Below are 26,475 nucleotides of genomic sequence, written 5' to 3' on the forward strand. Positions count from 1 at the left end.
ACACAGTTTCTGGTCATAAACACATCTGGCACTGTACCCCAACTCCTCCCTGCCACAGAATCCAGATGATCAGCCACTAAGATTCCCCCTTTACTTCAACCTGGTTTATATCATAACAATGAATTTCTTCTCATGAACCATTTGCCTCACAGAGCAAACAAAAATATAATGCAATACGTTACTAGGACCACTTCCAGAAAGCCACTTTCATTTCAAATGGCAACACTTCAGTGAGGACAAATTGTAAAGATTCCAGAAAAGAGAGTTCAAAGCTACTTGAGAGATCAAAAACCTAAAGCACAAAAATCTGTAAAAAAATTTCAAGACTGAGATGTGGCTAACTTGCTTGTAGCCTCTATTTGCCTGAAACAGGGTGTAGGAAGGAGAAAGAGTAAGATGACTAGTGCATACCTGTAAAGTTAGGAAGAAGAGGCATAGCAAGATCCATTGACTGAGAACTGAAGTTTGACCAATTCAAGTTAGAAAGGTTAGTTTGTCTTAGAGCAATGACAGCTTGCTGTTGGCACAAGCTACGAAAGGTGGACTCAACCTAAGTGGAAGACTGAATAAAAGAAGAAATCTCTCTCCAGAAGATGCACCATAGGTCAAGTCAAGGTTACTGACCTGCTGCAGGGACCCCTGAACAACTTTCTATGCTGTACATACCACAGGATATTCAACTACATAATGTTAGCAGACCCACTGGTCTGAAATCCTATGAAACGACACCATCATTATCTTCAGCTCACACAATCCCAAATCTGCTCTTATTTTTAAATAACGAGAACTAGCAAGTACTGTAGTACGGTGCTTTTTTTCAATTGATTGTTTTACTCCACCAGCAAGGAAACTATAACTCAGTAAGAAACAGCATGTCTAGAATGTCAATGATTTGCAATTAACATATTTGAACAGCAGGGAGTTGCCCAACTTTCTTAATATAATTTTGATTACTTACGTATTTACTGTAATGTGGGAGAAAACTAGTTCAGTTCTCAGATTTAAAACTGCGTAGAGCAGAGAAGAAAGGAAATTTGCCAAGTAATAGATTTGGTCACAGCATTGTTTTCGGTCTATTTTCTCTCTTTGCTGCTTTATTTTTGAGCAGACAAAACAAAGGTTAGAAAAAAGGAAGGGGACAGTCTATTTTTAAAGACAACAATCAAGACAGATAATTTGAGCTCATTCCCAGTTCAAGAAAACACAGGACACCTATGGAACTAGCACCCATTTTGGGTCCTAGTTGCTTGCTTTATCCTTGATCAGTGGGGACACTACGTGGTCTTCCAGCAAGGACATATGCACCACGGAATTCATCTGGGAGAAGCCCCCCTCGTACAAAAAAGCTCAACGTAGAGTGTGGCTTCTGCCAAAGACCCTCTGCAACAGCTGGAGAGATGCACAGGGACAAAGCTGCACATCCAGCTTTGGCGAGGTCAGCCTCTGCAAACAACAGTTCTGGGGAAAAACACCCAGGTTAGCACTGGAGGAGCCAACCCTGCAAGCAGAAAGCCTCAGGAGTAGCACCATGCTGAAAAGGGGCAGGGGAAAGGGGAGTCCAAAAGATTTACCTGGGCTAGTGGCAAGCACAATAGCTTTGCAAACACTGAGCAAGGACTGCTTGAGATTCCCTGCTTTCTCTCCAACACCTTCACAGCAAAAGCCTTTTACAAACATTGTACAGGCAGCATCATAACCAAATCCCCTGAGGAATAAAGACATTTGCCAGTTCGATACACTTACACAGCTCTGAGAAACAGGCTATGCCAGACTTAGTTACTGGAACTCCAAAGGACTCAGTAGCTCCTGCCCATCTGTACTGCCTGTCTACATGGAGACCACTCCTCTGAGTTAAATATACCAGACTCTGAATGAGCAGCATTTTGAAATTGAATATACAGGGCTTGAGAACCCGACGTTACAGTCTGCGTAGTCAGCGCAGATATTCAATTATCATTAAAATTAATAAGTAGGACAACAACCAAATCCCCTGATGGGTTTTGATTATCTCAGTCTGGGTATTTATCAGAATTACTCCGACACACTGAGTCATCGGCCTCTGGCCGACGGGCATAAGTTGCTCCTTAGCCCAACGTGGTTTCCTTCGCTCTGGAAGCATCATGACATCCAACATCAGGAAAAGGCAGGTATCGCACAAGACAAGAGATGGATATCTGAAACTGTGCAAAAAGGTTTGATTTGGTCTGAAATCTGTTTCCAAGTTAACTACTCATTTCGTTCCTGTTCAGCAGCTATACCCTGCCTCGCTGTAATTCTGCAGCAGAGTAACTGCAGCCACTGCTTTTGCTGGGAGGCACCGACCTGCTCAGCTCAGAGTCATCAACCCCTCATATCAATGACTGCAAATCATTTATCTTCTGATCATCTGACAAGACATCTATATGATTGATATAACTAGCAATTATTTTCTAAAACTTCATAATTTTTAGGTTGATTTTCCCAGCACTAGAACTGAAATCATCAGGGCTTTGCTCAACTATTGTATTAATCAGTATCTGTATTATTGAGGATGTAAAATAAACTCCAGAACTAGCAGACACAAAAAAGGCATATATGCTGCCACTAAAGTTAACTACACAGCAATATACAGTTATTCAATCTGGCACCAAAATAAAGCAAACAGTAAGCCAGAAGGAGATTCTGTAATGAAGTGACTTTATCTCACAGGATAATACTTGTGGTTATGATTTTAATCGTGTAGTCTAGAAGGATTTGTGAAAAACTGAATAATCTCACATTGTTGTAATGATTTGTAATCACAACACTGGCTACAATTTACAGGCTTACTATACGTTTACATTGCAATCAACTAAAACAGTCAGTGCATGTCCTACAATTTGTAACAGTGCTTAAAATCATGTCATGCAAGGAGCTCCAGCAGCTGCCCAAACAGGTTGGAGGCTTGAATCCAAGGCAACACTCTCAAGTGTGAATCTTTCCAATTTTTGAAGAAGTTAAATAAAACAAAACTCAACACCTCCACAACATTTCTGAAGAGAAGACCAAAGGCCACATTCTTGCTGTCCTTTACTGTTGACTGAACCAGGAGCAAGCAATGCTGAGCAAACATTATACAGAGGAGAAGTTATTCTGATGGCCCTCAACTTCAAGTGACAAACTTCAGGAATGATCCCCAGGCTCCAGCAAGATACCAAGAGAATCACATCATCAGTCCTGTAACTGGAGTTTGCAGGCTGAATAGGCAAAGACAACACCACACCCCCCCAAATAATAAAAAAAAAAAAAGAATAAAAAAATTGAGGTCCCAATGAAAAAGGCTGACAGAACAGGCAGAAGATGCTAGCTTTTCCTAAACAGCTAGAGGGAAAAATAACAAGTCTAAGTCTGCCTTTTCAGAAACTGACAATTTTCCCACCCCACTTGGTATTTGCTGGGTACAGTTGAGTCTTGGGGATATCATCCCAGCAGGACAGCTCCCTACAAGGGGCACATCTGCATCTCAGAGAAACTCCTAAACACCTAAAAAAAAAAAAAAAAATAAAATCAATTAATTCTGAAACATCACTTTCAATAAGTAGATATTTAAATTACAAAGTCCTGCCATCACCTACTCTCCCACCCTGTCCTCACTCACCAGTTCTTGGTCTAGTTCACAGCCAAAGGCAAGGCAAGGGAACGGCTGACTTGAACAATAACACCACCAAGCTTGCAGCTCTTCCTCCCAGCCAAAACTGCAAATGGATTAATCGTGTACACCAACATCTCAAATCACATTAAGAAATACTCCGTGCTTTCTTCTCCTGCCAGCTGCATCTTCTGTACAACATTATGGCCTGTCAATATTATGGGAAGAATCCTTGCTGTTATAGAAAGACCTTGGAAGACAAGGGCCAGGTCACTTGCCCCAAAATATTTTTGCTGAAGTCAATTGAGAATTTTTGCGCAATGAAGGTTCAATCCTTCCCCTGCTTCAGAGCCAAAAGTTCTCATCTCTGATACTGCAAGAAATCATGCCAAGGAGGGTAATTATCCACAGAAAGCACACATCTTTACGAGCTTCTGGTTTATTCTATTTCAGCGCAGTTAGCATATCTACAGGATGCTATTTTCTGTGTTTCAATAAAAAGGTAGCTTATATACACCAAAATCAGTAAGACACACAGTCTTAAAGTGAAACCATGCTTTAGGAATGGATAACTTTTCTAACAGTTTAAACAAATCTGCTTAAAGTGGAATAATTTGATCTTTTTTTCTACTGTTCATTTTGTTAAAGCAAGAATTTAATATAATCAAAACAGTAGCCTGGCACTTGACGGAGTAAAGAACGCAGAAGAGAAATGAGCAAGAATACAGAAGTTAAATGCTTATCAGAACATTTTGTCAAGAATCAGGTATCTAATAACACTTTCCTTCTTGGAAAGCAGCAAAAGGTAAATCATGGTCTGTGCTGGGGCTGTTTCAGCCTGGTCTGAAAGATGCAGTTTTTAGAAAGCCATCATCAATCTCTACTCCTTTCCATCACCACCCCTCTTTATGGGAGCTGCCCAGCTCAGCAGGGAATTCCTTGTCATCCTCCTTCATCAACAGGCTGATGCACAGCCCCCACTCTTCTTTGGAGGGTTTGCTTCCTACCAAGACCCAGGGCCTGATCCTGCTCCCCACCCCCAGCTATCTGGCAACTCGTCCATGAATTATTCATTACTAAGATCATACAGAGGAAGCTGAGGATCAAACTAACATGCAAGTGTCATTCATTCATAACTCTAAATCACTACTACATCACTGATATGTTTTCAGTAAACCATCTCGAAACAGAAATAAAGAACAGTAATTTCCCATTACACATGGAAAAAAATAATTGCTCTCTCCCCTAAATAGTCACAACTCCTCACAGGATGGCAGGGTCTTTATTTTTTTGGGGGGTGGGGTGGAGGGTGGGTTTGTTTTGGACATTTTTTTGCCTAAAACCTCTGACCAGGCAGAGGAAGCAGCAGCCAAATCATGTTCTACAATTCTTTTATACTCGCTGTTCCGCCCATGGGGTACAATCGATCATGGTGGCTTGGCAGCATACAATGTCACAGTGGTAACGCAGAGATGACTGATAGCCAGGTGTCACCCACATTCCCTCAACAGCGCTTCATCATTCACATTGGGATGAACCTAAAAGCTGGTGAGAGGAGCTATCAGTTTTCTTTGGAGAAGAGTTAACACACATGCATCCATGTGTACTCCTGGTACTTAATCTCCAGTCTGTTTTGCCACAGGATTTTCAATATTAAAACCGACAGATCTCTTGATTACTGCCTACTTTAGTCAAATGCACTAAGTCATATAGCTCAGGATGTTTTTTCCCCCCAAGATGAAGTCATCTTAAGATAAATTAAGACTATAAAACCATAATATTTTGAGGCAAAAAGAGTTTCCACCTAAAACACTGGCATTTTCTTTCAATAGCCAAAAACCTAGTCCCACCCTTCCCTTTTGTATGTGCATGCATCCTTCAACAACTGAAAAACAACCCATTTTTGATACCAGGACATGCAGAGAACATGATGCCACCGTTTTCAATCTCTGAAAAACCTGAACCATTCCCACTAATAACTCAAAAAATAGATGAAAGTTTGTTCTAACAGTCCTAGATGTTCAGCTGCTGAACTATTTCTTGAAGAGCCACACATCAGGATTTTGCAATAGAACAGCAAACAACCAATCAAAAAGCCCTCCTTACTGGTTTTAAGCTAGATGATGGGTCTTCAGAAAAGCCCTCTAATTTTTAGTCTTCATTCACTGTGCAATACACTGGTCATGAAGACAAAACAGCAGCTTCCATCTTAACAGTATTTTCAGGAATTTTGCATTTTAAATTTTCCCCTAGACAAACTTACCATGCATTTCCCTTTCTGAAGTCACCATTCATTTTATTTCATGTTTTTTGATCTGTCTTTCTTGAATGAGTAACATGAAAAGAAAACCAAACAGGACTACCTTTTTGCATTTAGTTACCCAAAAAAGCCATTAACCTAAATAAAAATATGTGTTGTCATATGGTTCAAGAGCAAGGCCAATGCATTTTAAGTCTTATAAAAGGATTATGCAATTACGTGATAAGTAACCCACTGATACATATATTTAGCACATGAATTAGTATATAATGTACTACAAAAGTTCATCAATACAAACTATAAAATCCTAACGCATGTTTTATAAATCCTGGGCTATTGCATATGCATTCTGTAATGGTAATATTTTATTCTGCAGAGCTTCAGATTCTCCATGACAGCCCTACATTTTAATTGTACAGTTACTAACTATTGGATACCAGTATTTCTGAAATTGGCACAAAAGTAACAGAGAAAACAATGGTTTTAGGAGATAAAGCTCTTCAAAGCTCTTTTATCCCCAAACGTATTTCCTAGACGCTAGACGGGGGAAAAAAAAAAAAAAAAAGACTTTTCAGCATAAAAGGAGATTATTGTTTGCCCAGTGAGCCTGTGTGGAAGAACCTAATGCTGACAACTGTATTTACAAAACTATATACTGAAGGATCAGCCTTCATTTTTTTCTGTGGTGGATTTTCAAGACCAGGATAGTAATATATTATTCCAGTAATACGGTTCTAGCCTAGATAAAGATTTGCTTTGCTCTTAATCTTACTAGCATTAATTTATTTTACAGTACCTTAGAGTACTCTAGGCATTTTAGATCTCCTTTAATAAGACCTACGCCTTGCCAGATTCTGTTCCTAAATAAAGACTTGATTCATGTCAACAGCATACAAACCAAAGGGCAGCTAGCTGAGAGTCCAGAAGAAGTTTAAGAGCATTCTCAAATAGAGTGAGAAGATTTAACTTAAGATAGGAAAGATGGTATGAGAAAGACCATGAATAAAATGGTGAGGCTATTCAATGAGAACTGTTGTCTAGCATGAGGTACTCTAGCTTAAAAGCAACAACATACCATAGCTAATATTTTGCAGGTATCGGAGGACTGGATCTTAAATACAGGCTGTTGAACGAGTAATGATAATGTGGGTTTTAAGCAGGGCAAGATAAAATAAAAAGAGATCTCAGAAAAACCCTAGGCAGAGTCAGGATAAGCTTTCAGGTAGCAGGGCTTCATATGTAGGGTTGGAATAGGCCAAGACAGATCACCTGGTTTGTTCCTCCAGAACAAACAGAATGAAGCAGAGATGAACTCTGCTTGTTCAGAGTAACAGAGATGATGGTCTGACCTGCTGTCAGAGCCCTCCTCTGAAAGAAACCCCACATCTGCCCCAAAGATGCACCAGTAGAAAATACTTTCAGTCAAATTTAATCTGAATCATTTTAGCTGAAACAAATCCTGTTTCTCATTGCAAACCTGGGCAAGAGGTTATTCCTTTCTTCTCTGCATCCCTCAAGGTGGTTGCGGGCCAGCTCAATACTCTACACCCAACTCTATCAGCCTTTCCACACAAAACGCATCTCTCCATTGCAGAGCTGATCTCTTTAGATTTTGATTGATACGTTCAAACTCTGTGAAACAAATGCAGCTCTACAAGCACTGGCAAGACCACCAACTCAGTGGGGAAATCCACCAATTTGAACAGTAGTCAGCTGTCCAAATTCAGATCTCATGGCAGTGCCCTCACTCCTGTTAACTCCAGCATCTCCAGACTCACTTCGGGGCTTTCAGATTTTGAAACATGAACTCAGCACTGCTTTAAAACACAGTTTAGTTCAATTACTAAAAGAGTCTAGCACAAATGCATTATTAACCTCTAGTGTCTTTTTAGACCCAAAGCTCAAGCTTTTTAATTATAATTATGCTGTACAATACAAGCACGCATGAATCATTCTGGCATACTAAAACAGGCAGCATAACCAAAAGAAAACACATCATCACGACCCCATGGATTATAAGCAAAAATGACCATGTAAGCATACGAACAACCAGGGGGAGGGTCTCAGGGGACAGGAGTTTACATATATACAGATACTGCATTTTATCTCAGGGAATCCAAGTGGAAACCAAACACCCCATATATTTCAACTCTACTGAACTCATCCCACAAATTACCAATGTAAAATTCCTTTATTCTGTATATAATGGAAAATTTTAAGTACCGCTTTGGTTTGGATTACTCAGTTTACTTCAAATACATAGATGTGCAGCCTGTTTCTTACCAATCTGTGCATGCACAAAAGTATGTATATATAAACAAAGCAGTCAAATTGCAGGTTTTTAGGGTGTCATTAATACATTTTTTCACCAATTCAGGTATTACTTATTTCCATCATGCTCCCTGATGCATTATGAATTGCATTATGAATTACATTCTTGCCATGCTAGCCTATGTGATGGTTTTGGATGGTACAGAGTTAATTTTCTTCATAATAGCTGGTATGGGGCTATGTTTTGGATTTGTGCTGGAAACAGTGTTGATAATACAGGGATGTTTTCCTTATCACTGAGCAGTGCTCAAACTGAGCCAAGGCCTTTTCTGCTTCTCACTCCACCTCACCAGTGAGCAGGCTGGGGGTGCACGAGGAGTTTGAAGGGGGAACAGCCAGGACAGCCAACTCCAACTGACCAAAGGGATACTCCATGCCATATGATGTCATGCTCAGCAATAAAAAGCTGGAGGAAGATGGAGGAAGGGTGTTATTTGCAGTCATGGCATTTATCTTCCCAACTAATGGTTATATGTGATGGAGCCCTGCTTTCCTGGAAATGGCTAAACACCTGCCTGCTGATGGAAGTGGTCAATTAATTCCTTGTTTTGCATTCTTGCATGTGCAGCTTTTGCTTTACCTATTAAACTGTTTTTATCTCAACACACAAATTTTCTCACTTTTACTGTTCTGATTCTCTTCCCCATCCCGCCGAGGGGGAGTGAGCAAGCAGCTGTGTGGTGCTTAGTTGCCAGCTGGGGTTAAACCACAACAGCATACCCCTCTGATTCCGATTCTACACTGGTCACAGCCAAGCAACAGCATTTTCAGGAAAAAAGAAAAAAAATCCACAGGCTGCCAAAAGTAGTGCCCTGAAAATGCCAATTATAATCATAGCTACATGACACAGCTCAATGGTGCCAAGAATCCTCCTTCTCTTTTCACTACCCCATATCCCTCCCCCTTTATTTTATTTCTATCCCTGAGGGCAAACACTGCCTCCAATCCAGGATTCCTGTCTAAAATCTCTATCTGAACTAAGATCAACAGGGAGCAACATGAATCTATTCACAAACCATGCTGAGTAATCTAAACCGCTGTTATTTTTAACTTCAAAGAGGCACCCTAGGATACCTGTCCTCAAAAGAATGAGCCAGAATTGCTGCTCACAAAAAAAAAAAAAAATATCAAAAAACCCACCAGTGTCCTACATAAATGAGAAGAAACTTGCAGAATCAGTCCGGCTGAATTTACCGCCCTGATTGTCACTATTTGGCCTTATTAACCACCAAAAGCATGGGCAATTCCTTTCCCTCTTGCTGTTCACATGCAAGAAGTCATCTAGCTCATTTTTTCCAATGAATAAAGAATTATGAACATGTCCCTAGGACCAGGTTCCTTTGTACATGTTTATTTTCCTGTTTAAGCCTAAAAAAAGAAAAAAAAATTCCCAGCACATGGAGCTGTGCAATGAGCCACAGCACACCGCCAATACCCCAAGGGCCATAGAGGCTTTCCTGTTCTGTGCTACAGGAAGGTCAGGGAAATCAATGGGAGGTGGAAAAGATGGATGAGGACCCGTTACACAAAAGCAAAAGCAGGTGTGCTGTGCTCCAATTTGGACAGAAAAAAAAAGTACTTCTAAGTTGTAAAGAAATAAGTTTTAATATAAAACCTCAAAGGAGGGTCTCAAAAAAGTAAATCAGTACTATTATAGCCACTGAAACAAAAGTCAGACATAATCATTGAATAAATCAAGCCAGCTAAAGAAAGCATTTATTTTAATCAGCATCTTTTGCAATTATCTGGATATTGTTAAAAGTGGCTGTGTTTTTACTTCACCAGACCGGTTAAGACTGAACAGCACAGGTTTATAGGGGGCTTTTTGTAGCTTCCCCCCCTTGCTGTGGCTTTGCAGGGAGTCAAAATGTATGACACAACCTCCTGACAAATTAAGGGAGAAGGCAATACAGCTTAGAAACACTATCTGACCTGACCCAGCTACTTCTCTCACAGTGCTTACCATTGTTTCTACTTCTGTAAACTTCCATAGGATAAAAATATATGTTTAGCACAGGCAAGTGCAGGCAGTTTCTGTAGGTCAAAGCTGGTCAGTGTCACAGCCATCTATAATGCACACATAAATCTCTGATGTAGCATTTGGGTAATCCTAAACAGCACTCCAGTTACCAGTCCAGAGGTAAAAGACTTTGCAGACCTGTTGTACAAGCATAGGCTTTACCAAAAAAAAAACCTGACTGGTTTTGTTGATGTGCTTGGAGGGCTTCCTGATACACAAGAGGCACTCGACTTTTCTGATACAGCCTCCGGTAATTCCAAAAACCTTCTTCAGGTTAAAGTAAACTTACATGAGCTGCAAAGCAAAGTCCAAACTGTCCCTTCGGCATGTAATAACAGGATCAATTCCTGACTTGAGCTGTGAAAGGGGCAGCATTCCCACGCTGACCACGCTCCATGGGCAGGGAGCAAGTCCCTTTTCAGAGCTCCATGGCCATGCGGACCTCACAAGGACTTTGCTCACGCTCCCACAGATACAACTTCAGGTTTAAGAGCTGACTGCACAACTGTTGCAAGCTGCTGAACCCGCTGGGCCCAAGAAGGCCTCCTGGGGTGGCGGGAAGCCCTGCTACCAAGACTGATTAATCCTTCAGAGCGAAGCAGTGGGGAAAGAAGAAAGCACCTTCTGAACGACAGCCAGCTCTCCATTCCAGGAGACACTGTTTCAACCCCTGCTAGGCCACAGGCTATTTCAGTCACATCATTTAATTTCCACTCATCCCTCAATACTCCGTATTAAGGAAGAGAGGGATTTTTTTCTTACCTTCTATGTGCATGGGGAAATGAAGGCCTGCCAGGCTGCAAGGACACCAGACTACCAAAACCTGTACCAAATAAACACCTAGCTAATGCTCTGCAGAGGCAACCCTTGGCTAAAGTGTTCCTTTCCCTTCCCTTAAAACCCATTACTCAGAAGTTGAGCTGGTGCACGCTGTTTATCAGCGGACCAAGGTCTGATCTTGTGAGGACTAAAGCAGCTGCGGTGCTTTATTTGGAATTACAGACATGAAACAAGTCTACCTCTAAGCCTAATCTGTTTCCAAACTGGAGGGTCAGTCTCCTTTCCATTTACTGCTGCTTTTATTTCCCAAGTTAGATCACATTTTCCCATTGTGTTTAGCAAAAATTAGGTAAGCAACAGGCTAAATGAGGGCAGCTGGTCCTCCCTGGAGCATGGAATGTCCTAAAACTTTAATACACAAAAATTACCACAGCACACAGCTATAATAAAAATTTAGAGTACAACACCTACAAAGGATCTGCCAAAAGCAAGCTCATTTAGCTTGACTGGACCTCTTACCCCCATTGTTTTTGTGGGATTTTGGCTTTTTTTTTTTTTGGTTCATTTTTTTTTTTTTTAAATAAATGTGGAAATCTGTTTTCAAAACCTAGCAGCTTGAGCCTTTGCGATACACAGATGACTTCCTCCAGGCATTCCCATACAAGTACAAAGACTAAACACTTGTTTTCTTTAACAGCAGCTGTGCAGTCTCCTACTTCTAGCAGATGTGGTTCTAGGAAAAATACTAAGCTTCTTTAAGATTCATAATAAAAATCAAGAAGCAGCAACACTAGACGGCTGCTTCAAAGACTAGCGTATCTTCAGTTGGAACTGTATCACCATTGAAATTTCTACCAAGTACTTGAAAAGTGACTAGACCCTACAAGATACTGTTAATAGCTATAATAAAATACCATGCATCAAAAAGCTTACTTCAGCACATGGACTTTATCTACACACTGTAGTGTCGCAAAGTGCGATACATTGACATTTCTGCTCCTTTCCTTGATGGGGGACTGAGCAGGAAGATACACCGACATTCCAAAATTTTCCATAAGAGGACATCCTGCGATAAATTTGTATGAGAACACCTCAAAAAACAGCTTACATATATTTTATCTCAATTAAAGCTCTCTCCTTTTACAAATTCAAATCCTGAAGTGAAAGTTACTTAAAATATATATACAAGGTAGATCTTTTTTTTTTAAAAAAAAAAAAAAGCAGAGTATGACTGCAGTATAGCTAATTGGAGAGCACAAAAGGCAGTTAGAAAAGTCTGGAAAGACTCTGTTCAGTACTTGTAAAATACTGCAAATATTAGGCCAAAAAGAAGAGACAGTTAGGCTAACCTCCTGAAATTTTATGATGTCCCATGAAAAGAAGGAAGATTAAGAGGAGATTTCTGGAAATTCAAAAAACAACTGCCTAATTCACTTTTTATTTATGGAAGTTAATTTAAGGAAAAAAGTTCTCCTTATTGAGTCAATAACCATTAATTTGGCAATCATGAGTGCACTTCCCAGTGCTGTTTGGAAACTGAGCTTGTAAATATAGAAAGGTCTCTCTAAATAACAGAAAAACAACTGATCTTTATACATAGGATATTTGGCTTTTCATTTATTCATCTACACATACAGATTCAGAAGTCTTCTGAACTCCTCAGGCTTCGTTATTTTTCTACTGATATTTCTGTAAGGACATGGGGATAGATAGCAACTGTGCTTTATACCATAGGAAAAATACCAAGAGGTGTTCAAAAAGGAAAAATCTTCCATTGAGAAGTGGACTTTGGGAACTTCATGGTATGCTGTGGCACTAACATCTGGCACTGCTTATTGATGCCCACACATGCAAGGGGAGAAAGTTTAGTTCTCTGTTTCAAATTAAAAGATAAAAAAGTATTGTTATAGACTCTTACCACAACAGGATTAGATCTTGAGCTGAGCTGAGGATAAACTCAGCTCCCCATGCAACTTTTACATCCCTGACCTAACCAGTGCCTGCAATCATGCAGCTCATCTGAGCATGGCTGCCATTTCTCCAACCTTTCATCCACACACAATATATGGAAAGCCAGTTTTTAATTCACAGTGTAATATATATATATATATATATATATATATATATATATGCAGGGTTGGCTGCATTTTCTAGAAACATTGCCACCATTTTAACGACAATCCAGCTGGAGTCCAAGATGATCCTGCAGCCCATTTTAGCTGGTGACTAAAACTCTGGAATAACACATTCTTGAGAGCTGCTCTGCTGTAGGGCTCAGTCATGCAGCATTTCTGTCTTTGGATGCTTTCTCACTTCACACAGTGCTCACAGCTCCTGGGAACTGACAGGAGTACTCAGCACCATGCAGAAGACAACCATTTAAGACTGTACCAAAGTTCTATTACAGTACAGCATTGAGGATGTCTCAGTCAAACCAAAAGTCACAGCAGTGACTGCTCGCATGATGCGGTCAGGACAAGACGACACACTGGAGGGTATTGATGTATCTAAACTCCAGCACTTATTTCTGGTATCAAATTAGGAGGCCAGGTTCTTTTAGTTGTCTGCATAGGTGATGGTAAGGGACAGAGGCTCTTCATGGTGCTTAAAACTCAGCTCCTGTGCCAGTGTTATCAGCTCCCAGAATTTTATCGTGAGCCTGAGAAGTATTTCTGAACATCTCTGTTCATTTAAAGCCAACAGCAATGTCCCAGACCCTGTGTTTCAGAAGAAAACTTTCAGAAAATTGTGTTGTACCTTTACCCCAAAGGCTCAAGAAGAGAAGGAATTTATAATTTTAAAAAAAATTTAAACAACCTCATGGATTTTCTTGGTGAAAGGAGGAGTGAGGGTGCTGACTCATGATCTTTTCTTTTTTAAATACTTGTGGCTGGCTCTACTACATAAATAAATCAATCCCCTAGCCACATAAGCTCCATTTTTCCAGTCACAGCTTATTGTTTTATTTATATTTTTCCCTCCATTGCAGACAAATCACTCCAGGGAGTTTTTAAACCCAGTAGTCTACTTTCTGAATGGAAACAATTAGTATAATTTGTGAGAGAGAAAGCAAACAACAGAGACTTACCCCATTTTTTGGGTAGGCTATCCAACCTAGATCCCCCATTACTGTGCGCGAGTCCAGTAAATTCACTGAAAATAAGAGAAAAAAGCTGTTAAGGAAGATGGATGAATTACAAACTTCAGTAAATATTTCAACACTTAGGCAGCTATGGTAAACAGGCTGTTTATAATTGACCAAGAAAGCTGCATTTTCGTAAAGCAGAATAACAATGCAGTAACTCCTCTAATAATGAGGTCATATGCTGAAAACAATTCTATGTATGCATTACTTTATTCCTTTGAGATCTGCCACTGAAACCAAGTTGGAAATGCACTCAACTTCTGTAAGATCCAGATACTTCATATTCTTAAGATATGATCTTTTGGGGGAATAAATACATAATAGACACTGTTTATATGTAAGACCTATAGTATATAGATATACACATACACTCAAATATCTATGCATGTCTATACATACATTTCTTCTAAAGTGGCATGTTTTTAGCATAATCAGGCCTTTAAGACAAAAATGAAACAAGAAACAACATGCAGAGTTTCCTGATTATCATTAATTCCATTTTTAAAGTGTTTTATGTGCAAGTATTACAGTATTACTGTTATCAGGAATCTATTATTTTCTCCCTCTTCCACATTTTTCCCCAAGTCTATGACAACTTCATTATAAGATAGCCAAAGGATCCCCCACCACCACCACCCCACACACAAAAATTCAGAGCAGCTTTAAGTCACATAAGCAATCAATGATTTACATTACACAGCAAAAAACTATTCCCAATTTTATGACTTTTTTTTCCCCTCATATTACCTGAATTACTGAGTAAAAATGTAAAGTAATTAAATCTACATATACCTAACTCAGCTAAGAAAAATTATAGCAGCTTCTGGTGATGAGCTTTCACCTCCTGTACCCAGGGTTTTAAATCTCCAATTTAAAAGCTTGTCTCTGAATCATCAGCTGTCATCCAAAATCCCTGGTAGGAACTTTCTTCTACTTTAAAAGCACACTTCCTTCTTTTTGGATTACAATACTCACTACTCACCATATACTTTTCTGTATAATGCCCCACTTTTTGTACTCATGTCCTTCCTGAAAAGGAAGCAATTTCTCTGGGTCTTCAATTCCTGATCTCCACTCTATGGGCTCTTTAAAAATCCCACTGAAAGTTTTCATGATTGGACTTTCAAGACTTTCCAGCCTGTGATGATCTAGCCCAAGAATTAGCTTGAAACAGGTGGAGGAAGCTTTGTGCTCACTCCTTTAGAAATATAACCATGTAGGTACTTAAAGATTGTTAGAGAAGAGAAAGAAACTGGTTTCATACACAAGTATAAAGGATGTATCACAACCTACGCCCCTAGTACTTGTATAAGGCGGGTTAGTTGTCTCTGCGCAGCCAAATACACCGGTGCAAACACCTCCATGGCATACAGACCCTTCCTTACACCAGCCCATGTCACCCTGCTGCAGGACACCACACATAAAATTAAAAATGCTGCCAACTACCTCAGATATCAGGATTACACTATTTACAGAAGCACAGTAAGAAACCCCAGTACACTGTACTCAAAGGCATGGGCCTTTAAAATCTTAAGGATTATTTGAATATTTAAAAAACAAATGAATATTAAACAACATGGTTTGAAAAAACAAAATTCTCTGAGTCAGTTTCATCTTAATTTTACTGTACTGAAGGCTGACTACTGTAGTCCCTTGTACACAAAACCAGCCCAAAACACGAAAAATACAATGCTGAGTAGGAAAAAAAAAAAAAAAAAAAAAAAAAAAAAAAATCAGTTCTCAGCTCCAGCATCAAACACTTATTTTAAAGATTTGTCTATCTGGATATTTTCACAATGTGTGCAAGTATTAATGCAGGACACTAAGGCATATAGATGTTCTGCCTGGTCAAGTATATTTTTGTGATGAGAAAAAACATTTGGCAGCTCAGTTTTCATGCCTGGATTGCCTTCTCCTGCCAAAACAGAAAACAGTTAGGAGCTGGCAGTGCTACTAAACTACAGGACATTTGGTAAAAGCAATACTCAGACTACGCTGAACTATATTCACAGTAAGTAAACATACAATTAGGTGGGCTTTCCACCCCACAGTCTAAGCAAAATTAAAGTATTGCTATCATCTACCACTAGATATGTCACACAGTGATGGCCAACCTTTTCCTGCTGAAGTCTTCAGGTAAAATGCTCATTAATTTCTCCTGCTCCAGCTGAAGTCAAGCACTAGTACCCCGAACTACACTGCATTTTCTTTTTATGGGACAAAAGAGTGATCTTAAAATATTCTTCAAAATAGGACACACATAAATAACATGCCCCATATTATAACTGTATACTGTTTTAAAAAGCAAGAGACAGGAGTGCCATTGCCAAAATGGCAGATTTACTAAAATTCCTTCTGTTACAACCATTGTAATTAAACTGCGCAGAACAGTATATTCCTGTCCTAAATTGCAATGGATGCAAAACAAGTATTGATCTACATTGTACAACTTAATTAAAAGTTGTCCTGGAGATGCTACTAATGAATGTAATTAGATGGCGTGTTTGATGCCACAAACTTCTTTGTGACATGCTAATTAAAGAAAAAAGCAGAAAAAGTGCTTTTATTCGAACATCAGATCATAAAAAGAGCATGATACAACTAAATATTGTATTATCTTTCTATCAACGACAATTTTAAAATTGCTGTTATTAACTTCAATTTCAAAATAATTTTCAGCATATGAAAAGATAATACAACCCATTCAACTCTAACTCAAGTCAGTGGGAATTTTCCTACCGGTGAGTCAGGCAGCAGAGCTGAATACTAAATCTCCAGTGAGAAGACACCCAATTCCTCCCCATTTTCAATAGAACTTCTGCATAGAGCAAAATAAATAGGAGTGGATGGGATACACCTTTTGAGAGGCGCTTCACAGCAACCCAAAATTCACATGCCAGGAAGACAAAAAGCAACAAGTGACTTTAGGGTGGTCCCCCTGTGCCTGGAGGGGCTCCCAGCACTGCTCAGCCAGCTCTGAGGGGCTGCTAAGGCACAGCAGGCTCTCTGGTTGCCCCATGGACCTCTGCTTTCACAGTATGTCTTCTAAAATACCATCAATCTGCACTAAGGAATATATTTAGCCAACAGTTATTCTAAACTGCCTGCAAGGACTGAAATGTTTTGCTTTGAGAATCCCCAAAATTCTGGTATAAACACAAATTACCACTGCTCCATCCAGATACAAGTATCTGCATTTTCCCCATCAGCACCCTACCCAGCCCTTTCCAGTACACCTGTCCTTTACTTGCATCATTGCCAGGTCCCAACCCCACCCCAATTCAGCCTCGAACCAGGCCAGAGCCCCAGTATGCCCTCTCCAAGGGGGTGGCTCCTTCAGTGGCCCAGCTGCAAGAGGTCCCCATGAAGGGTGACAGTTCCAACACTTTCAGGATGCTCTCTCAGGCAGCCTTCCCACCCTGCACTGCCGGAGAGGCCGCCAGTACACTGTCCCACTACGCAAGTTCTTACAGTCTCAGCACCACCTCTCTTCCCACCACCTTCCAGCCTGGCAAGAACGTTATTTTTGCTGAAATGGCTTTCATCAAAGAATGGCAGACTAGCCAGGTTGGGAAAGAAACAGTGGGAAAACAGCAGGTAAGTAGGTACCTAAAAAACAGAGGAAATAATTTTAGCAGAGACTTTATAGAAAGGCTGCCATCATCCCAAACTGATGCTTCCATAACTCATCACATGGCTACTTGGGAAGAGATTAAGATTTTTTTTTTTTTTGCACCTGAATAAAAACCCCTGAAACTGTCTTTGCTTTGACCCACAGCAAGAAAGAGACCAGAGGTCTTCAGAGCAGAACCAGTTCCTTCCCATCCAACCGGTCACAACCATCAGTATACATTTGGCCATGGCTCTCTAATAACCAACTAACCCAAACACTCAGGTCACTGAAGGAGGTAATTCAGGAAAAGCTCCAGCTACATGCTTAAGGCTTCCATGCTTCAAGAGGTCTACAGCCAGCTCCTGTATAGCCTGGGACTGCTGGACTAGCCCCAACTCTGTAGACACTCCACAGGCATAACCCAGAGCTGAACTCAGCTGCATTTGGGATGCAGGAGAGCTTACCCCACTGAAGAAATCTCTCCAGAAACTGCTAGCAACTCTGATTGGCCCATAATCTTAAAAGCCTCCAAAATAACAGAACTCATTTATTCCCACTTCCTTTCTCCTTCAGCACCAGCTAGCTATGTCTCAAGCAAGAAGCCTCAGAACCCATAAACACACACTTAGCACCTGTATCTTTGCCAGAAAACTTAGAAGAGGCACATAGATACATTCAAAAATGTTTTCTGCTCATCTCCACCATCAGTGCATCCATCCCACAAGCCCTAATTATTTCTAATGCTCAGTCAAGGGGAACACAAAACCGCACAGATCTATATCATCATTAACTTCCATGCCTTCAGGGTAGGATAAATGATGATTAAGTCTAAAGTCATACCACAGCTTTTTTTTTTTTTTTTTTTTTTTTAATACAGAATAATAGCCTGGGGAATTTGCATACACTCTTGTTCTCAGACAGGCTGGTTACTAAAGGTGAGCAATCAAGTTCGAATAAAACCAGAAATGATCTAAACCTTTGCCCTGAAACATAGCTGGTGAATTAACAGTGCTTCTTCACTCAGGAATCTGACAGGGAGACTAGGTATGGCTTTTTACTGAAGTGTCCCTGTCACATTCATACAGCTGGCATTTAGAAGCTTCACCATGGCTACACAGGGACTGTGGCTGGAAGGAAGCACAAGAAATGTCAGGGCTGATGGCATTCAACGTTGACCTAAACCAACATTGCTGTCCACACAGCTGAGCACCCCATCTGACACAGCCACCTAAAACAGTGCCACGTGGCAGCATTAGCATGCCCAGGCAAAAGCAGGACAGGTCTGTCACGATGGTACAATGCCTGACGTAGAAGCCATGAATTTTTTTGGTCACACCACTGAAGCAAGAGGGCTCCTCTGGCTCTGGTCTGGAACAGAATCAGCTGCAGCAGTTTCATTCTCTTCACTCCAATTTCAAACGGTAAAAAAACAAGCTGAAAAAACCCAGAAGTCCCCCACCAACACACTAAAACACTGAGCACTTCTGATCCTACCAGCCACACATTCCCCTGCCATTCTGGCGTCCAACAGTCTTCCAGAAAAACCTTCGTTACTCACAGCAGGGCAAAGTCTCTGCAGGCACACAAAAAGACTGAGCTTTTCTGGGATGGCATGGTCTTTGAGCTGATTTCCAATGGATCCTTATACACCAGAGTAGTCCTGCTCTTCTGTAGCATCATATGCAAGCTAAGGCTTACCACAGGGCACACTCTACCAAAGTTTATCCTGAAAAATCATTCTGGAACAGGAAAAATGGGCAGGATAGCAAAAGCTGATGGAGTTTATGTCACAAAGCTGTAAAGCCATAAGAATTTTTTTTTATTTCACTGAAATACACCTAAAGCATGAGGAAAAGAACATCCTCTTTGACCAAATCAGTGCCCCATAACTACAGCTTCCACCACAAAACAAACAGCAAAAACCTTCCTTAAATCCTGCATAACTATTTCAAAACATCACACAATTTCTGAAGTAGCACATTTTTAAACAATAACATTTGAATCAAATGTTTTGTTTTAAACAACTGAAACAAAACTCCACTTTAATACATTTGTTACAAACTGACCACGAATCTGAACATTGTTTTGGGTAGCCTGAATCCGAACTCCCGTATGAAAAAAAAGTGTGAATCAAGTGCTCCTACATCCTCCCCAAGGCTCCCGCTGCAGCTCCTGGCCCCCTGTGCACAGCACTCCGCAGCACACAGCCACCCACAGAAAGGTCGGAGCTACACCGGGGTAGACCCAGCTCTGACACAACGCTCACAGCTTGAGGGAGCAACTACATTTAAAGTACTTGTGAGAAACCCCTCGTGGGAATACTCACACACTGCCAATTAAGCATGAAGTGAAACCCTCTGCTGGAGGGGGGTCAAGGTGCATGACAAGATGCAACAGCAGCACTTTGCACGGAACCCTCATCGGGAGGTCTCCTGAATAGCATCACAAGCTTTCCACCAAGCTTCATATGTCTCTGCTCTCCTCCTCTTTCCCTCTGCCCAAGGCAGGGGGTACAGCTGACGAGCACATCATCATTAACAGAGCTGGCTTCTCCTTACACTGCATACCTCCCCGTCCTTCCTCCTGCACTCCCGGAGTTCACAGCACTACCAAGACATACTGACTGCAGAGAACCCTTCATCATCATGAGTCAAAGTTTTCCTGCTTTATAAATCTTCACTGGTTTTATTGCAGTATTGTTACCATTCATTTTCCAACTGTTTTCCCTGTTGTGCCAAGTATTTCTTCAAAAATTATAAATCCAAGGCACTTGAACAAGTGACAGTCAAAAGCAATCCAAGAAAGCAAAAACAAATGAAAAAAAATAAACTCTTGAAAGAAATCAAAGTCATCAGGGAGCAGATGTTTTGAATGAATTAGCTATACTGATTTTGGGACAAAACACACACAGACAAGTAGCTTGGAAACATTTCCATTGGTGGAAATGAGATACAGCAGAGTGCAAGCTGTAGCAGTACCTATTATTTATAGCCCACTGGAGGAAAAAAAATATACACTACTTAATGAACTCACAAACTAATATTAACTGCAGATTTATATTTTATTATATTGGCTTCATTCTGCTCCAAGTTTTCTCATTATTCCCTTTTATAGCAAGAGCCAAAATGCTAGAATCTGTATCACAGTTTCATAGGTTTTTAAGGCCAGATGGACAACTGCAATCATAACATCAACCAGAGGACTTTACCCAGTAATTTCTGTGTTACATCTGTAATTTCTCTGAACACACAGTTTACAAGGGGTGTGATATTGCCCTTTAACAAAGTCCTTTGGGGCAGCTGCATTTTCTCCCTGCAGGCACATCACCACAGCACCAGGGAGTGAGACCCAAAGCTCACTTCGATAACCAGAACCACTAAAACAAATAGGCAACTGCAGATTTCTTCCTTACAAGGACTTGCACTCAAGAAGCAGTTGTCTGGTCTTCTCACCATACATAATTTAAGCAGAAGTGGTCAGGAGATTATTAGTTTGACACCAAAGTGTCTGTAAACTTAAAAACTCCAGTATGGTTTGCCTTTTTTTTTTTTTTTTTTTTTTTTTTTTTTAAATGGTAAACACTCTCATTCCCACCAAAATCACCATTTAATTGAAAAGGATTTATTCACTGAGAAGTAAGTAAGTAAAATGCTTCCAGCCCCACTCATAAGATCCACTGGAAACAATGTTGCACCAACACAATAGCAGATCTCCAAGCTGACAGCAGCACAAATGTTTTGGGGGAAGCCATCTGGGCAAGTATCACCCTCCCATTAAGAATGAAAAAGAAGCTTCCACTGAAGGCAAGATACAACCAGCACCTGCAACCGCCAACCTGACAACCAGCCTATGGGGAGAAAAAAAATACCGGTGCTGCCTGCAGACCCCGGGTCTCCAACCAGTGCCAAGTCACCTGCAAGATGTTGAAGGAGGCAGTTTCTTCACGACCCCTACTTAAAGCAAGCACTTTATTAAGCACACACAAAGCCAAGCCCTAAAATCCCAACAGCTTCCCAATGCACTCAAAACACCTGCTTGCAGTGCTGAGATTAAATCTCACCTTCTTCCCTATATCAGAGCACTGCCAACTAAAATCAGTAGGATCTACATTCCTAAAAGGTATCCTAAAAGACATGGAGATCAAATACGGTTATGCATATAGCTCAACTCAACAAAAGAAAAGAAACTTGGCACAGACACATACAGAATATCAAGGCTGTCAGCTTCCACTACCACTGGACTTGCAAGACCTCAGTGTCCAGCACCAATAAAGCCTTCCTGTTGACAATAATGACCACTCTGCTGCCACTGAGCTCACTCAAGTAGAAAAAAAACGGAACTGACATAATGCTTAGATAGCATTCAGAAGCAAAAATATGTTTTAAGATGATCTAGTGGCTTTTCAGAGGATTTGACAGTTTATCCCTTCTATTTCTGTTGAGGGAAGGGGGTGGAGGTTGCTAGTGGGAACAGCACATTGCCAGCACATTTTAGGAAGAAACTGCATGTGAACATTAGTAAAGCAAAAGATGGATAAACCAAAATGTCTGGGTTTTTTGAAGAAATTAACTGAAAGGCAAGTATGCAGATAATTTCCCCAAGCAGTTTCACTGTTTTGGGACATGCAAAACAGTTAAAGTTATAAAGTCCACCCAGAAACATCATGAAATGCACATTACTGATGCTGAATAATTAATTGCCTCCCAGGTGTTTCTCCATCCCCAGAGAATTACAAAGTTCAAACTGGTTGTTCTGATCTCTTTTTCTCCATGCACATCCCCAAGGCACAGTTTGCTCAGGAGCACTGCCAGCTGATCCCCCCAATGATGCTCAGGAGCTTGCCAGGGGCAAGACAAGGGTCAGGAGTCACCTCCTCCCTCAGGGCTGCCAGACCAGCTCTTGCAGGTATTCCCCCATCTGCTGTGACAGTACTTGCTATATCACCATCTCCAGAAAGCATCTCTCATCCTTCCAGCTAGCGGTCACCTGAGTAGCTCTACCTGGGTCAAAGTCCTCCTAACATATCTCTTGCACAACTCAAATACCACAAAAGAGGGAGAGGAGTGTGTTTCTCACTACCAACACCTCCAGTGAGACAGTCACAGCATGTACTGAATGCTCCCATGGCAATGATTCTGGCCGAAAGCATTTTTGGCCCTCTTTACAAAGCAGGAAGGCGGTGAACACATGCAGAGTCCAGGGCAGCCTGCAGGTCCCAGCACCCTTGTTCACAGCAGGCAATGTGCTACTGGACCTCTGCAAACAGCCACCCATCACCTCCCAAACCTAGAAGTGCTGCGAATCACAGTGCTTCCATCTCCTACCGACTGTCCCCTCTGAACTAGCTTCCTTGCAGAAAACAGGAATAATTGCATTCTACCTCCAAGAAGATAAGCACATTAAACCTTCGGAGAGGCTCAGATACTGCACTGACCAAAGCCTTAGCAAATACCGAAACTGAGACTGTAAGAGATATAATAGGTCAGAGAGACAAGTAAAAGGGTAACAAATCCCTAGAGAGACCTAAGCTACCGAAGGCCAGTGCTCAAGTTTGCCAATACAGCTGTCTGTGAAAGCCACTGGGGCAGCAAACACTTTCACCTCAGCAAAACCTGTCACCTCCACATCCAGCCTGCCGCAGAGCAGTGACGGACAGGCATGATGTGAACACAGAGGAATATCCATCTCTCCGTTCTGCCTGTGCCAAAAAACAGGGACATCTTAAGAACAAAATATATTTTCAAAGGAAAAATGGATTCTCTACTAGCTTTTGAAATACACAGCAATTTTTCCCAGAGATCAAAGAAAATTAGTTTAGTAAAGAGTAAGCTATAAAAGAAATTGCTCATTCCAATGCAATCATTAACGCAGTATTTCTGCAACATTCCCTGAGTAAAGAAAAATACCTAGCTCAGGTCCATCCTGGATGAAATGAGGCCCCATGTCTCACCAACACTTATGGTCAGTGAGAAAGGTGCACTTCTGACAGATAGTTCAATTCTGTGTTTACATGTTTTACTATAAGCACAAAATTATTTAAAAAAAAAAATCTTCCTAATGGACAGAAGGCTGAGTATCTGCCGAAGAGCTTCACTGAATACTCTTTCCTCCATAGAAGTGAGCACTTAACTAAGAAATTCAGTGCTTCTGCAAAACAACCAATCTGTGTCCATTTAGGTTTTTTACATCTCATTTTGCCCTCAAACCAAACACAGATTTAGATTTATTTCCTAAAGAGGAAGTGAGAAGAATAAGAAAATTTGCCAAAAAAGTTTGGGTTTTTTTTCTTTTTATTTTGGGGCAGGGTCTTACTTCCCTGACATCCCTGAGCCATGTTTAAAGCTCATCTATTCATGAATATACATACCTGCATGCTTACAGAACAAACCACTGAAAACATAGCTCCAAGTCAGAAAGACTGAGGGGGATCTAAGACCCTAAAGCCAACAGGGTCCAACATCATCGTTCAGCTAAGCAATCTCAGCTGGACTTTCCTGGGTCAAGGGCTCTGTGCACACTCAGCATGTGCTGGAAACAAAGATTCCTGCAGAAGCAGCACAGAAATCCTCAGAACAATAAAGAGATCAGAGAGCAAGGAACCCCAGAATAAACTGTCTCAGCTTTGCAATTTCTGCCAGACTTTACAAAATCCTGCTCCCACCTTCCCTCCCAGAGCCTGCTACAAAACACTTTGTATTTTAGTGCAAAGAATATGGCACTTTATGGGCAAGATTGTTTTCTGAACAGAAAGAAAGCAGCAGACATGGAGATGGACCGTATACTGGAGCTAAAAAGTGAGGTAACAGTGGGAGAGCCAACAATGGAGGGTGAAGAAGCTGCCCCAGACAAGCCCACTAACTCTTCCCTTTCTCCCACAGTACCTGTCAGTTTACTCATGTGTAAATTGATGTGCAAATAGCTGCTTCTTTATACATCAAATTATAGTATTGTAAATATTGATACCATAAGCAGTCTGTCAGTGATTCTGTTTAAGACAGTTTGTCTGTTTTCCACTATTTATTACAATTTTTAAGATAAGCTTCAAAAGGAAACAGGTAATAACTTGGAGTCAATCTTTGCTATTGTTTATTTCCCTCTTTTAAAACATGTGTCATTAGGCAGCAATGCTTGTAGTCATATACTTAAAAGTGCTGCGTTTCAAATGTTGTTTTACTGTCAAAAGGATAGCAGTTTCCATTTTAAAGCCATAATTGAGTCATTCTAAACCTCTTGAAAAGCCATACATCACACATCAGACTGATCCCAAAAAGACCATTATACATGAGCTGTCCTTCCTCATACCAGTAATTCCATTGCAGTAAATTTAAAAGTTAATGGGATTAGTCCTGTGAGTAAAATAAACACAGGGCACTGAGGCTACACTCTGCTATCATGGAAAGCACACAGGTAACCATTTCAATACATGAAATAAAGAACAGATGACTCCTCAAAGCCTCCCTACAAAGCACTGTGAGCAGACTGAAATGTGTCCAAATGTACCTGTTCTGCATGCATCAGGTATGTGCATACTGGCAGTACTTACTACCTACAGAATTACACAAAATGCAATAGCTGTGAGAATGCATGACATACAAAGCCAAGCTACTAAGAGCAACCTAATAAGCAAAATGTTCTGATCGTGTGTATTTTTATCCAAAGCATTAGACTAATTGAAATACATTGATATGAAAATTAAGACTATTTTCACACCTGCTTCTAACTAAACATACAAAAAAAACCTCCTTGAAAAAGACTTCATTCACTGATTGAAGATAAACATTGTGATGTTATACCTAAATATGCATTTACCCAGTGTGCCATGACACAAATTATATGTCAGTATGAAACAACACACACACACACAAGTCAACACACTGAGAACAGGTAAACTCATTCCAGGTTCTGGCATGAATAACGTGCAAATTACAGCCTTCTTTTATTTTTGCCTGCACCAGACCCACCCCTTTAATTGTGCTCATTTACCCATCCATTCAAATTAAAAATGATACATTAAGATAACTCAAGCTTCAAAAAGCCCTGGAAGAATTAAGAGGAAGAGGACCAAATGCAGGAGTTTAACTAAAGAATATCCTTCTAGCCTTAAATGCAATGCATTACAAAGTCAGGACTCATTTTGTCTTTCTCACCTCTGTCTACTAAGTCAATGTCGTTATTTCAAACTTCTTTTGATTTGCTTAACAACGTACTTTGTTGTTATGGCACTGCCTCATCAGCACTTACTACCGCTAAAAGGTCCTAAAATTAAATATACTTTGTATTTAATGACAACAGCGCAAGGATGTTGTGGAGTTACTTTGTTACAAGCAATCAGAGGTAATGTACTCCATTCTTTTAAGAATTTGCCCTCATGACACTTTTTAAGGTCACCTGGGTGACCTCCAAATGAGATCAGCAAACCAGTCCAAATCCACAGGTGATGAGTAACAGATCATGAAGTTCAGGGTGGAGAAGGGGTCTCTAAACAACTCTTTCGTTCATTCTGTGTTTTATATAAATAATTTATATAAACCACTTCCCAAACCCGAGTACTTACAACAGAGAGATTTAAAACCCATGCATTTTCAAGCGAAAGGAGGTGCAAGAAGCCCAGCCACATACTGCAAGGCTGCCTCTCGTACTCTATGACCATAGGGAATGCGTTTTAAAGTAATAATGCACTTCTGAAACAGCAGCACTTCAAAATTATGTAATATTTTCA

The 26,475-nt window shown here is 40.5% G+C and overlaps 1 protein-coding gene across 10 annotated transcripts in view; it reads right to left on the reverse strand.

The window, feature by feature from the left end:
• EPHA5 (EPH receptor A5) overlaps positions 1–26,475 on the reverse strand; it is a 197,037-nt gene that overhangs the window by 167,230 nt on the left and 3,332 nt on the right. For all 10 annotated transcript variants that reach the window (XM_032997735.2, XM_032997734.2, XM_032997732.2 and 7 more), the window contains exon 2: positions 14,087–14,151. In XM_032997735.2, coding sequence (XP_032853626.2) covers positions 14,087–14,151 — 65 coding nt within the window. The remainder of the gene's footprint in view (positions 1–14,086; positions 14,152–26,475) is intronic.

The sequence above is a fragment of the Tyto alba genome, unplaced genomic scaffold (assembly GCF_018691265.1).
Source record: "Tyto alba isolate M040663 unplaced genomic scaffold, T.alba_DEE_v4.0 Super-Scaffold_23, whole genome shotgun sequence".
NCBI classification, from domain to species: Eukaryota; Metazoa; Chordata; class Aves; order Strigiformes; family Tytonidae; genus Tyto; species Tyto alba.